Source organism: Nelumbo nucifera, chromosome 1 (assembly GCF_055504915.1).
Source record: "Nelumbo nucifera cultivar China Antique chromosome 1, China Antique-T2T, whole genome shotgun sequence".
NCBI lineage: Eukaryota > Viridiplantae > Streptophyta > Magnoliopsida > Proteales > Nelumbonaceae > Nelumbo > Nelumbo nucifera.
In genome coordinates this window covers 8,636,535-8,650,760 of record NC_142649.1, presented here as the reverse complement: position 1 = coordinate 8,650,760, position 14,226 = coordinate 8,636,535, and the positions used below count along the sequence as shown (strand labels likewise).

Sequence of the window (14,226 nt, the reverse complement as noted above, 5' to 3'; positions counted from 1 at the left end):
TAGAGATATTAAAATGACCAAAAGATAAGAAACTATTAGTAAACAGGAAGTCAGAACATAAGATGAGAGCATAAGTTTTGAGGATGAGATCATAACCTTCAACACATTTACAAGCTTAAGAAGCTGCTCTACAACTTGTTGCAACACCCTCTCAGTCCCAGAAACAACTATGGTAAAGAGAGCTCTATCCTTGTTCAGCCCAACAGCCAAGGACTCAATGTTATAACCACGTCTAGCAAAGACTCCAGCAATCCGATTTATCATTCCGCTTTCATCCCCGACAAACACGGAAATTGTGTGGCGTCTCACCCTGCAATGCAAATAAAAATCCATTCTAATATTATTTTTTTCCAACAAACCTTGTATCTTAATCCTTGTATACTTCGAGAGTACAAAATGGAGTGATTTTTTCTCAAATATGACGAAAACAAAAGCACTCTATAACAGGAAAATAAAATATGGTTTCAGTCTAAACCCGATGAACCAACTATTCTAATCCAAAGAAAATATAAAATACCAACCATAGATATCAATAATAAATTAACATTATAATGGAGAGATCAGAGTTCGAATGTCCTAGAGATGCCCTGGGAAGTAAATTTTAGGAAGAAAAAGAGCGAGAAAGAGAGATAGAATCATAGAAAGAGAAGTAGAGTAAAATGTGAGAAGGAAGCAGCAGGAATCATAAGATTTACTTGGACCGTGCACTGGAAGGAGCAGACTGGCTGACGGGTAATGCACCGATACTGCTCTCGCCGCTTGCAGAGACCTCCAACTTTCTGAGCTCAAAACGCCTGGATTTTGATGTCAAATCGAAAGCCGTTCTTGGGAAATCAAGGGTTCTCGAAAAGCTTCGATTGCAACCAACTTCCGAACATGGTTTCGTGGTGTTGAATCGTACAGGCTGAACAGAAAGAGCCGCCATCGTAGAGAGTGAGCTCGAAAGAGAAGACACTGTTAATACTTTATAGTGTCAGGCTTTCGTTGTGCCATCGTGGATCGAACATATCATAATTATAGGCCAGGTTTAAATGGGCCGACTGGGTGAACATTTCGGGCCCGTTTAGCTGGGCTGCAGAGTGCAGATTCAGCTAAGCTGGTTCGGCAAAACTTTGTGGATCATATCATATATAGATTATAGAGGCTGAAGAGGACAGACTTTGTGGATCATATCATAAGCTTGTTTTTCACTAAAACAAGCTTTATAGTTTGTTTGCGTCATCGAATGAGGCCCCCGCATCGTAAAGCCAAAAGCCGCTGGCTGCTGCAATTCCCCTCGGAGGACTGAGCTGAAACGGGCTCTTAGACTTTAGACACGGACGGAGATTTCTGGTAAAAGTAAAACCGACACGTTTTATTCATGAAACGGACTAAATGCGAAAAAAGCCACTGCCACCCTACGCGCATAGAATAAATTTTTCTCCCGTGACTCCGTGAGAAAGTTGGAAGAGTAACGGATTGGGGAATGAATCACAAATTCAATGGCGTATTGAGTCATACCTCATACGTGGAGTTTTTGATAAATAAAAGCCAAAAACCTAATGAACTCTAAATTTTCAGCAGAAGGAATCATGTGCCATGTGGTCATGTCTTTTGGGATAAATTGCAAAAATCCCCTCAAACCGGGGTGTATTACTTTACCGCCTAAGTTTAGACCGTAGAACGACTCAAAAAGTCTGAAATGGGAAAATCTATCATACGGATAAGATATGGTATGAAAAGAGTTATGACCAATCCAAACCCACCCATGAATTTTGATAAATGATACCTCTGATTGCTAGCACGTTTATGATTCTAATTTATTGATGAATTGTTTTTCCCATATCATATTTTTTCCATATCATAATGGAACCCTTTAACATAATATCCAAATACCTAAGGGCCTGTTTGTCATTATCACAGCCTTTGGAATTGGAATCTGAATAGCCCATTCCTATTATCTGTTTGGTTCAAAGAGGAATGAAAATGGGAATTATAATCAGTAGGAATGGGATTTTATTCCCAAGAAAGGAGGAGGGAATGGCCATTTCTTCAAATGGAAGAATACCATTCCACCAAGAATGGGAATGGGATTCCAATTCTGCCCAACCAAATAATTAGAATTGTAACAGTCCATTCCAATTCCGATTTCTGCCCCTTATTCCTGCGAACCAAACGGGACTTAATTATCTTATATTCGATTTGATTTGTTTATATAATTGGATTGGAATCAGATTTTGCAATTTTCATTCAAATGATAATGGGATCAAAAGGAGATTTAACTCCATTATATATATTTATGCACATGTTCAATATCTTATATTTACATTAATTGTTATATATACCTAAGTTAAAAAGTAATTAATTTTTTATTTAAAAAATGAAGTGAAGCCGGGCTAAATTCAAATCTGATCCAAGTCTTATAGGATATGAATCTGATTCAAGATGTTCAAATCCACTCAATTTTTTAATTTTTCTTGTTGTTAGTTTCAAAAATAAATCAAAACCATATAATTTGAAAATAGATTGTTTTCCAAAACAAAAACACAAAAACCCATTATAGGTTGTGTTATGTTTTTGTTGGGTTATATCCCAGCCAAGTACTTGCCACATAGGTATTGATGCGACAAAAACTTTCGAACGAGCTCAGCCACATCAGCAACTTTAGGTCAGCACCAGGGTAGGTGAGCGTGCCATCTCACGATGACCCTGGATGGATAAACCCCAATTCACCTCGCATCAAAGAGTATGGAGCCCACGAAGATCATAAACCTCGACCTCTTTGGGGGGATGATGCACATGACACAGAGCATAACCTAGTGAACTACAACACATGGTTATATAAAGGCATCTCCCCCCAAGGTATTATCTATCCAATCTCTCTTGCTCTCCAGCCCTCTTGCTCTCCAACTTCCTTTACCTTCCTTGGTCTGGACCAACTCGCCCTGAACAAATTAGCCTGCCCAACCCTTTCTAACAAGATATTGACTTGAGCTCTAGAGTGCCTCTTCCTCAAGGACCTCATCCTTGGGACCTCTGACCACACTTCAGTTGCAAGTTATGCTCGGTGCATCACTTTGTCCTTCCACCTCATCTCGTCTAAGTTGCCAAGATTTATCTATTTCACATCCACCTTAGTTTGGACAGCATCAATTTTTCTATTTTCAAAATTGAAACTAAAAACATGTTCTTAAATTTCTAGTTTCAAAAACATATTTTTATCTAGTTATTTAATACTAGTGGAGGGGGCCCTGTGTTGTAGGGGCAAAACATGATGGTAAGTGGCTTGTCAAAGGTAAATTATTATACAGGAAAAAATTTTGCCAAAGTTTATTGGAAAAAAGATATATTTAAAATAAGTAAAAATTTATGGATAATAAAAATATTTAATTTAATAAAATAAAATAATAAATAAATAATCACAACCATTGGGCAATAAAGTGAAAGAGGGAGAGACGATTTTTGTCATTGTATTTTTGTTTTGTATAGTGGAATAATTGTAAATGGTTAAATTATAATTAATTTAATTTAATAAATAAATAAACTTATAAAATAAATGAGATAAATAGACAATCAAGTGAGAAAGTAAATAAATAAATATATACACAATTATATGTCTTACTTTGCTAGCAATAATAATTTGTTAGATTATTAAATTATTAACTAATTAAATAATTTAGTAAAATAAGTAAATAAATAAATAAAACTTTATGTATTATCAACACAAGATTGGTAAAGGCTATCTCAAATTATCTAATTAATTAATTTAGCATTGTTAATGGGTCGGCCTAAACTACTAGCTATTGAGCCCACGAACAGGCTTAGCCGAGTTCATGGCCTAGCCTGGCCTAAGACTTGGCCTATGGACCAACCCAACTCATGGCACCAACACGGTTCCATGCGGGCTCGAGCTAAAATAAAATTTTAAGATCATCTTTAATTTTTTGTCTATTTTCTAATTTATGTTAAATTTCTTATTATTTTTTATTTTTAAAAAACATGGCTTAGCCTGATTCATGGCCCGACCTGACCTAAGACTTGGTCTGCGGACCAGCCCGACCCATGGCATGGCACGGTCTCGTGCGGGCTTGGGCCAAAACAAAATTTTAAGATCTTCTTTAATTTTTTGTCTATTTTTTAATTTATCTTAAAATTTTCATTATTTTTTTTCAAAATTAAAAAAAAACATGGCTTAGCCTGGTTCATGGCACAACTTGGGTCCACGTGGCCTTAGGCTGTATATTATATACAATAATTATATAATATAATATATATAATTTTATTTTCAACTTTATTATATTGTTTCATTTTATTATTGCATATATAAATGATTGTACATATCAAAATTCATATAAAATAAAATTTTAAGATCTTTTTTAAATTTTATTTATTTTTTAATTTATAAAAAACATGGCTTAGCTTGATTCATGACCAGATAATAATTATATAATATAATAATATATAATTTTATTTTCAATAGTACACATCAAAATTCATATAAAATAAAATTTGAAGATCTTTTTTAAATTTTTGTCTATTTATTTTAATATATGCTAAAATTTTCATTTTTTTCAAAATTTTTTAAAAAAATGGCTTAGCATGGTTCATGCCCTAGCTTGGCCTATGACTTGGCTTGTGGCATGACATGAGCCTACGTGGGATCAGGTTGTATATTATATACAATAATTATATGATATATAATTTTATTTCAAAATTTATTATATTATTTCATTTTATTATTGTATACATCAAAATCATATAAAATAAAATTTTAAGATCATTTTTTTAATTTTATCTATTTTTTTTGTCTATGTTAAATTCTTCATTATTTTTTTCAAAATTAAAAAAATTGGCTTAGCCCAATTTGTGGCCCGACCTAACCTAAGGCTCAACTTGCAATTATATAATATATAATTTTATTTTCAAATATATTATATTATTTCTTTTTATTATTGCATATATAAACAATTGTATACATCAAAATTCATATAAAATAAAATTTTAAGATCTTTTTTAATTTTTATCTATTTTTAATTAATATTAAAATTTTCATTATTTTTTCAAAATTTTAAAAAATATATGGATTAGCCTAGTTTGTGGCCCGACCTGGCCTAGAACTTGGCCTATGGGCCAACCCGGCCCATGGCATGACATAGGCCTGCGTGAGCTTGGGCCAAGGGTTGTGCCGAACCAACCCCTTAAAGTATCACAGGATAGGGAAGCATGGTCAGCACGGCATAACCTAACATGGCTCAATTGTAAATAAAATGAGAGATAAAGACAATTTTTAACAAATATGAAAAAGATAGAAATTTAATAGCATCATTATAAATAGTTAGCAGTAGCACCATTATAAATAATTACATGTTTAGTAACAAATATGAAAGAGGAAAAGGAGAAATGACAAGTTGTGATTTTTTATAGGTAAATTTCTTAAACTATCCTTATGGTTTAGTTAATTGACTAAGTGTAGCCTTGCGGTTTAAAACACTACCCTTACTGTTTTTGACAATCGACTAACTTTATCATTGCCAACATCCATTAGTATTCCATCAATGTGGCATTTAAAATTCTTTTAAAACCCAATATTACCCCCCTCCCTTATCCCCTTCATCTTACCGGCAACCCCTTCTTCCTCACACCTCAGATCTCTTCTCTCTTACCTCTCTCTATTTTTTCTCTCTTGCCTTGTGTAAGTGTAATCCTCAGAGGAGAAAATCTGGATTTTGATGGCTGACAAAGAAATGAGAGGCTGCTGATCGAGATATGGCTAACGAAGAGACCGAATCAGATTTGCAGCGGCAAATTCTATTCCATCAATTATTCCAGCAACAGGAGAGATCCCGGGAAAGCAAAAGCCAAGAAGACCGTCTTCAATAGCTGCGGATTTTGATTCACTTCCTCACAGAGGACGTTAGGTTGTGCCGAGTCAAATCTGCTCTGCTTTTTTCCATTGTAAAAAAGAGATCCCTTACCCCCAAGCATTTGAACTCAGGAGCCAGTGAACTAAAAAGTGGGGGTAAGGGATCTACTCTTCAATAGCAGATTTGCTCTTCAATAACAGCGAACTAAAAAGCTATTGAAGACAGTCAAATCTGCTCTTCAATAGCTGTGGATTAAGCTTTTTATTTTTTCATTTAAATGGAAGCAATTTGACTTTGCCACCAAGCATTTGAACTCAGGAGCCAGCGAACGAAAATGCCCATGTCTCAACGATTTCACAACTATATACTAGGAGCTTCGGCAACTGCTTTCATGGCGTGTGGAGATAGCTGGCATTGACATTCCTCAGACGAACGAGAGGGTTTTCTACTTCTCTCAAGGTCACATGGAGCAATTGGAAGCATCAACGAACGGGAGGCTGCAGGTACTATGATTTCTCTAACTCCCAATTGTGTTGCCTTCCCAGGTCTTGCCAGTGTTGCCTGTAGGTCGTGATGTGCCTTGAGATGGCCATCTCTTGTCCCTCTGCCAGTAGGAAATCTGCTCTCGGGTCGTCGCTCTACAGCATCTGGCCTGTCCTCTAGGCACGACTGACTGAAACGTGCATGAAGAAGGCCAAGCTGCCTCGTAACGAAACCAGTTGGCATCTTAATGAAACCAGTCGTCATCGTAACTAAACCAGTCAGTCTTCTGCACGCGTCAGTCCTCCGTCTTCCATCTGCTGTGACCCAGAAGAACTGCCTCGTAATAAAACCAGTCGGCCTTTTGCATGCACATTTCAGTCAGTCCTCCATCCTTTGTCATCTTGTTGATACAAGTGCATCTAGAATCGAACGGCTGAAGTCTTTGGCGGTTTTACTTGCATACAAATAGAATAAGAGCAGCTTCACAGTATCCAACCTCTCAAATAATATGTAAGAGAGGTTGAGAGGATAATTTTCTCATTAAAGGGCTTTTCTCATTAGTTCCTTGACATTAGGAATAACAATTATCAAAATAACCAATTGAGATAAGCATTAGAATTTATGCTCCATCAGATTTGAGACAAGTGTCTCAAGTTGACCAAGTAGTTTGACCAAGGATCTAACTACTTGGTCACCCAGTCTACATTGGGTCAAATGGATATTCATTGACCCAATAAGAGTTCTAATATGGATCCAAATAATCCAACAACATTGGTATCTCCATGCATGAAAATGTTTTTAAATAAATAATCAAATAAATTTGTTTTTATAGAAAATAAATAAATAGGTAATTATTTAAAATGAATGATTGTGTGTGAGAGTGTTGCATGGAGACAACCATCAACCATCAACATGTGGTTTGTCACATGGCCATTGGATATTCCAACATGTTGAAGATTAAACGAGGGCCTATAGTCACTCTACCATCATCTCCCTTTGCTATTTCTTTCTATTTTAATTCCAAGTACATAACTTGCATCACCCATGTCTTTCATTTCAAAGTTAATTTTTAACCAATCATTGGTATTATTAATCATGGATACATTATTTCCAGTAATAAGAATATCATCTATATATAATAAAAGAACAACAAAACTACTCCCACTATTCAAAGAGTAAACACAATGATCAAATAAATTAGGTATAAATCAAAGTCTTAATCAAACCAGTATCGATAACAATAAGGAAGAGACCTTAAAAAAATACTAAAGAAAATTATAAAAACTGAATGACAGTAAACATGTCAACCACCAAGATCTAAAGGAGAATGAAATTATATATTAATGACGCTAGAACCAATAAAATTCAGAACAGAAAAGAGAAAATGTAAACATTGAAGTTATAACGTATGATGTCCAAGTGGCTGTACAAGATGCAGTTCAACAAGTTTTTGGCCCATCTTCTAAGTTAAATCTAAAGTGTATTAATGCTACTCTTATTGGTGATCAAAATTCTACTATTTCCTTTAGGCCAAAGTCTATTGAAGGTCAATCCAAGGAAAACTCAAACACTAGTAATAAAGTTATGGACTCTTTTAAATCTTTTCAAGGTAATCTTGATAACCAGGTTAAAGATGCTATATATGCAGAGCCTATCTGAATGTGGATAAAATGAAGATGATTCATATCTTGAACCTTAATTGAATAATACAAAAATTGAAGAACGGTAGGATGAGGTGCACCTAGAAAAATGTTGATGTTTGTCGATAAGGAATGTTCTTTTTTTTTTTTGGATTTTGAGGGGAGGAAAATTGGTCAGTGGGAACCAACATATCAGGTCATGTTCTTTTTTCATATTTATGTGGGATTCATGAAAAATTTATTTTTCCTAAGTATTATTTACCCCATCTCATAGGCAGATAAATAACTTTCACGCTTAGGGGGAAATTTGCCAACACTTGGATAGAACAAAATTACCCCTTTAAATATAATATTTTATCACTAAAATAGTCATTTTCTTATTTATTTGAGAAATAAAATAACATGGATAAATAACTTTCCAAAAAGCAAACAGGGCCTGGTAGAGGGGACTCTCACTAGTCAATCTATGAGTAAACTTGGACTTGAGCCAACATATTCGTTCGACTGAAACACATCAGAAATCCTACTACAGGTAAAGATGACTTGCCTCAATCTTCACCCACATTTTACTCATAACTTCTGCCCTATTGTAGAATGTTGGAGGGGTTGACAACTAAAAGTTAGTCCTATTAAAGAAACTGATTCAAATTCATTAAAGTTTCCTTTGTATCTAAGATGGAGCTATTCACTGAGGAGGAGTAGGGCTCCGATGTGGCCAAAAAGATTGGGATGCATGGTTATTTTAGCTGGAGATTGCAGAATATGGCCTTTTTTTTTTTGTAAAACACTTTCTATATGGAGTTTAGTTGGCTCTTTTGGTCAATTCTTAATCGTTAGACTGACAGATGTGATTTCTTATAACTACTATCTATATATGGATATGCAATTACCTAAAAAGGCATGACATGTAACATCTTTTAGAGAACTTTGCCTTTAATGTGGATATTGCTTGGCTTTTCAATTAATGTAGTTTCCAATTCGACTGAAAGAGTGAAACGTAGCTTAGCTCATGGGTCAATCAATGAATTTAATAAATTTTTCATTTTAAATCTAGTACGACTAGACTTAGGATTGTGGGTAAGTGGGTAACATATTCACTTGGACCAATGGATGTTCAGTTGCCTGTCTTGACCGTTGTCTTTGTTAAGGTAGATGGCAAGTTATGTTCAATTCTACTGAATTTCTCATCTTAATAAAGCATGCTTTGACCATGCATGTGCCATTGTTGGTAATTATTAACAATGTTTTGTCAAATGGTAATAAACCTTTCAAAATACTAGGTTGGGAACAAAATAGATTTCCTATGATTAACCGCATTTTGGACAATGACAATGAACTACCAATTTTGCTACTATCAAAGAGAAAACTATGAAACTTTTTAAACGAAGGATGTAAAGTGAATGTAGGGATGATAATTTTTCCCATCCCCGGCATAGATCTGACTTTCTCAACTTGATGAAATTGGGGATAGGGATTGTTTTAATGGGGTGAAGATGGAGACAGAGATTAATAGGAATCTCCGATTGGGTCGGGGTCAGGAATGGAGATTGAAGTTCCTGCCCTATATGTATATTAAATATATATTATTATATTATTTCTATATATTAAAATATATTTAAAAACATTATTCATAACTAAAATTTTTAATTTATTTTTCAAAAAATACTGTTATCTAAAACCTGGGATAACAGTATTCAATCTGCCATTGACTCAAACAATCAAATTGTTTGAACCATCATCCAGTCCTATTCCCAGGTCTAGTTTGCTTAAAACCTGGGATTTGACCAAAAACCAATGACTTGGTCAAAAACCTGTTCATCTTGGGTGATTAAACAGTTTACCCACTTGGCCCAATAACTGGGCTATGAGTTACAAGTTACATGTATATGCAAACATCCAAAGGTCATAACTTTATGCTCAGTTGTACGATTGTGGTGATTTTCTTTATTTTGGATAACTTTTCAAGACATATATATATATATATATATATATATATATATATATATATATATATATATATATATATATATATGTGTGTGTGTGTGTATATAAACCTTTTTGGCCTTAAACCCAATTTTAGCTTTTCTTATATAAAAATTTAAAACTAAAATAAAAAATGTATACATAGGTAATGTAATATAATAAATTATCATAAATATAATAAGTATTAAAAATGATATAAAATAAATAATGTGTAAAAAGATAAATTAGTAAAAAATTGCTATAAATATAATAAAAATGTAAAAAGAAAATGTAATGGTAATAAAAATTTTAAAAATATAAAACAAATCATACAATATTATTAAAAATAATATAAAATGAATATAACGTATAATAAAGCAATTTTATAAATATTAAATTAATGTAAATTAAGGTAAACATTAAAGAATATTACAAATCTAACAAAAAAAGCAAAAACAAAGGAGATATTTAAAATAACAATAATAAAAAATTTAAAAAATATAGAAAACACCATATAATATTATTAAAGAATAATAAAAATAAATATAAATGATAATAATAAGGATAAGTAATGATATTTAAAATATTTATAGTAATATAATTAAAAATATTAAAAAAGCAAAAAGGGTTTTAGGTTTAGGCTTGGGTAGACCTGTTCATGGGCCAGACCGGGCTGGGTTCGGGTTGGGCTTTGTCTATGTATCAACAGAATACATTCAGGCCCGAGCCTAAGCTCGACCTGACCATCGGGCCTAGGTCTTGAGCCCGAGCCCGACCCTCATATAAAGCCCGAAGCCCAGGCCTGAGCCTTGCTAGAAATTTGAAAACATTTTTTTTTCTTTTTTATTCAATAATAAAGTGTTTTATTTATATTAAAAACCTTCTAAACTCAAAAATAACAAACATCTCACTATTACTTGAAAAAAAGTGAAGAAAAACAAAGAAAAAATATTGTACATATATTTTTATTAAATAAAAAATATTTTTATTATTTAATATATAGTATCATATTGGGCTTAGGCTCATGCCAGGCTTTTTTGAAAAAGCCTATGCTGGCACACGGGCCGCATGGCCCACTCAGTTATTCTGTGCCAGCCTTACCCATGGACCTAAGACCCCGGGCCCAACATGGCCCGCAAACCATCGTGTCAGGCAGCCTGACACGTTTTACACCTCTAAATAGAATTGTTTCTCCACATAGCGTGCTCCATAGAAAACCCTAACTATACATTGGGAAAATCTACATGTGTGGGTGGAACTGGCAATTTTGACCCCAACAATTTTCATTCATCCACCTAAAATTCCATCTATTTGAACAATGGGTCAATATGGGTAGAGTGACCCATTAGAATAATGGAAAAAAGGGTATGAGTATTATCGAATAACCCTTTATTTAGGTTTTATTCAATCGAAAGTTTCTTTTCTTATACAGTTTAGGGCTTCATTCAAAGGTTTTATTCCCCACATAGCGTGTGCCCTACAAAAAATCCTATTTGGAACATCCCCTATTGTGGGACACATGTGGATGTTTCCAATGCATGGTGGAAATGTGTTATGAGGCGTAACTATGGTAGGGGGTGTAAGTCAGGCGGGTCGAGTTAGTTTTATGGTCAACCCAAGCCCAATCCATATATTTGGGCCTAAGACTGGAGCCTGAACCGAATTCAAGGTCAAGCCCAATCTGAGCCCAATCTACATTTTACTCTGATGCACTCGAATTGGGCTCGGGCTATATATATCCTTATATATGTATTTATAAATGTGTATATTCAGGTTAGGCTCGGACTGGGTTCAGGTTACCTAAGAACTAGGGCTAGGCCCAATAAAAAAAGCCTAAATTCTTGAGCTCGAACCCAGTTCAAAGACTGAAAATTCAAACCCAACCTATATAAAATATTCGAACCAGGTCAATTTGGGTTCGGATTGGACCGTCCAAATTGCACCCTTAATGTGTGGGGAGGGGGGGGACTGGGGAGCCAACCCGAATTCAACAATTTCAGCTAATCCCCTCTCCTCGGACTGATTCATTGGTCCAAATCCGGTCCATTGATAGGCCTATGCGATGTGAGATCACATCCGCGCGGTTCCCGAATTTGTCAGTGGAGATATTTCCAATGCACAGTTGGGATTGCGCGTATGTAAATTCATGCGATGTTAATTCAAAGACGGAAAAGGCGCATGTTGTCTGATTGTCTCCTTGCCAATTCAACATCGTTGATCGTTCCGGAGGTGCATGATATCTCCCAGCTCAACCCTGCAAAACGCCTCCATATCTTTGTGTCTCAGAATCATCAGAATCCTGACAACCATAAATGGATAATTAATTATTAATAACAAAACAACGATGGGCTTTCCGAAGACTTCTCTACGTAGACCATTCTTTTCCTTCTTCTTCTTCTTCCCTTCCAAGCCATTCCTTCTCTCTCGAAGCTGCATTTGCGCGATCCTGTTCATTCTGGTTCCTCGTCTAATCTCTCCTTCTAATCTTCCTTCAACTTTCTATTTTCTCTTCCGTGGTGATCTCGGTCTCTAGTCTCCGGTTTTTTTCTCCATGAGCTGACTAACCTCGTATCGCTCGTGATCGGGGGCTTCTGTAGCTCTTGGCCGAGCTCGCCGTCTCCACTTTTCCTCCTAGCTTTCTATTAAAATCAAGTATTCATATTCGAATCAGTTCTGTTCGCCGAAAACGTTTTACAGGTGTTTGATCTCTCTAATTTCGATTTTATTCGAATGAAGATTTAGCTTGGTGGTTTCCACGGGCAATTTTCGAATGAGAACGAGTCCTGTCGATAAATAATTAATTCTCGTAACCAGGGATTGTTTCGAGGATCCAGTAGGAAAAAGAAGACATGGACTTCGCTTCTCAATTAAAGCGGGGTATTTCCCGGCAGTTCTCGACGGGATCGTTAAGGAAGAGTAGTGGAAGGTTTGTATTCAGTCGGCAGGCTTCGTTAGACCCGAGACGCAACTCGTTCCGTTTCAGCTTTGGAAGGCAGTCATCGCTGGATCCAAATCGTCGGAGTATTGTTCTGGATGATCTGGCGGTGCCGGAACATCTCGATTCGACAATGCGGTTACTGTTCATGGCGTGCAGCGGGGATGCGAAGGGAGTGGAAGATTTGCTGAATGAGGGCATCGATGTGAATAGCATCGATTTGGATGGCCGGACTGCTTTGCACATTGCTGCTTGCGAGGGGCACGTTGAAGTCGTGAAGCTTCTGCTCACCCGGAAGGCCAACATTGATGCCCGTGATCGGTGGGGAAGTACGGTACGTACCGTTTCATTTCTTGATGTTCTCTTTCTGCCGATTCTCATTTCTATGTCTGAATTGAGGCCGTTTGAGTTCATCATTTCTAGTCTGAATTGAGGACCTGAGGTGTTTCAGGAGGTGTTCGGTTCCATTGCCATTGGTTTATTGAGAAAACGGTGCTACGCCGAAACAGAATTTCTCAAAGACAGAAAAAAAAAAGCGGAACGGAACCAAATACTTTTTTTTTTTGTCCCTTAAAACATTGCCATTTTCGTTCAAGAAAACGCTACACTATCATAAAATGATGACACGACATTAAAACCAAACCCTCCTTAGTTTTTGAAAACGGTATGAATGACTCAAAAGTCCGATTTGGATACGGATTTAACTCTATTCGATCTTATTAAAATTGGATTCTCATAAATTAATATCTTATTAGGGTCTTATAAATTTGATCTTATTAAAATTTGAATCTTACACGAACAATTGTATAAAATTCATATCTTACAAATAAGAATAATTTTTATAGATAGAGAATTATAAAAATTGTAGAAAAATTTTAAAACATATTATTTACTTTTATCATCATCATCATAAAAAATTGCCACATACAAAGTATATGGACACTTACTAATATCTACACACAAGATTTTAAGGTTTAAGTATCATACAAAATCCCTATTGAGAGTAAAATGGATTGAAAATATGTACAAATTTCATTAACAAAACATACATAGACATACTATATACATGCATGTATATACGTGATTAAAAAAAGATATTTTATATAAATAAAATGCATATATGCATACTTGTCTTAGTTTGGGTGGCCTCAGTGGTTTGGGCTTGCCCAAGTTGCAATCCTAGTTGAACTCTTTGAGAGTGTTTACCTTGAGTTGTAAATTATTAAATTGTTTACATATCATTTTATGTTTTTAAAGAAAAAAATCAAGACCATGGTGATATCTATTTTTTGTTGTAGAGATCATATATTCTACCATGTGAAACTCTAGGTGTTGCTTAGATGGCTTAAATCCATGGATTCAT

The 14,226-nt window shown here is 35.1% G+C and overlaps 2 protein-coding genes across 4 annotated transcripts in view; one reads left to right on the top strand and one right to left on the bottom strand.

The window, feature by feature from the left end:
* Positions 1 to 1,042, bottom strand: part of LOC104586808 (acetolactate synthase small subunit 1, chloroplastic-like) — a 108,607-nt gene extending 107,565 nt beyond the window's left edge. Inside the window, exons 1-2 of the mRNA XM_010244158.3 lie at positions 696 to 1,042; positions 97 to 310 (exon numbers count right to left, since the gene is read on the bottom strand). Of these exons, the coding sequence (XP_010242460.1) occupies positions 97 to 310; positions 696 to 925 (444 nt within the window). The 5' untranslated portion in view covers positions 926 to 1,042. The remainder of the gene's footprint in view (positions 1 to 96; positions 311 to 695) is intronic.
* An 11,307-nt stretch (positions 1,043 to 12,349) lies between these two features.
* LOC104586836 (integrin-linked protein kinase 1-like) overlaps positions 12,350 to 14,226 on the top strand; it is a 42,623-nt gene continuing 40,746 nt past the window's right edge. For 2 of the 3 annotated variants that reach the window (XM_088894744.1, XM_010244202.2), the window contains exon 1: positions 12,355 to 13,197. In XM_088894744.1, coding sequence (XP_088750870.1) covers positions 12,778 to 13,197 — 420 coding nt within the window. In that variant the 5' untranslated portion in view covers positions 12,355 to 12,777. Of the gene's footprint in view, positions 13,198 to 14,226 lie in introns of all 3 variants that reach the window. The other variant, XR_016080418.1, reaches the window with a different exon arrangement.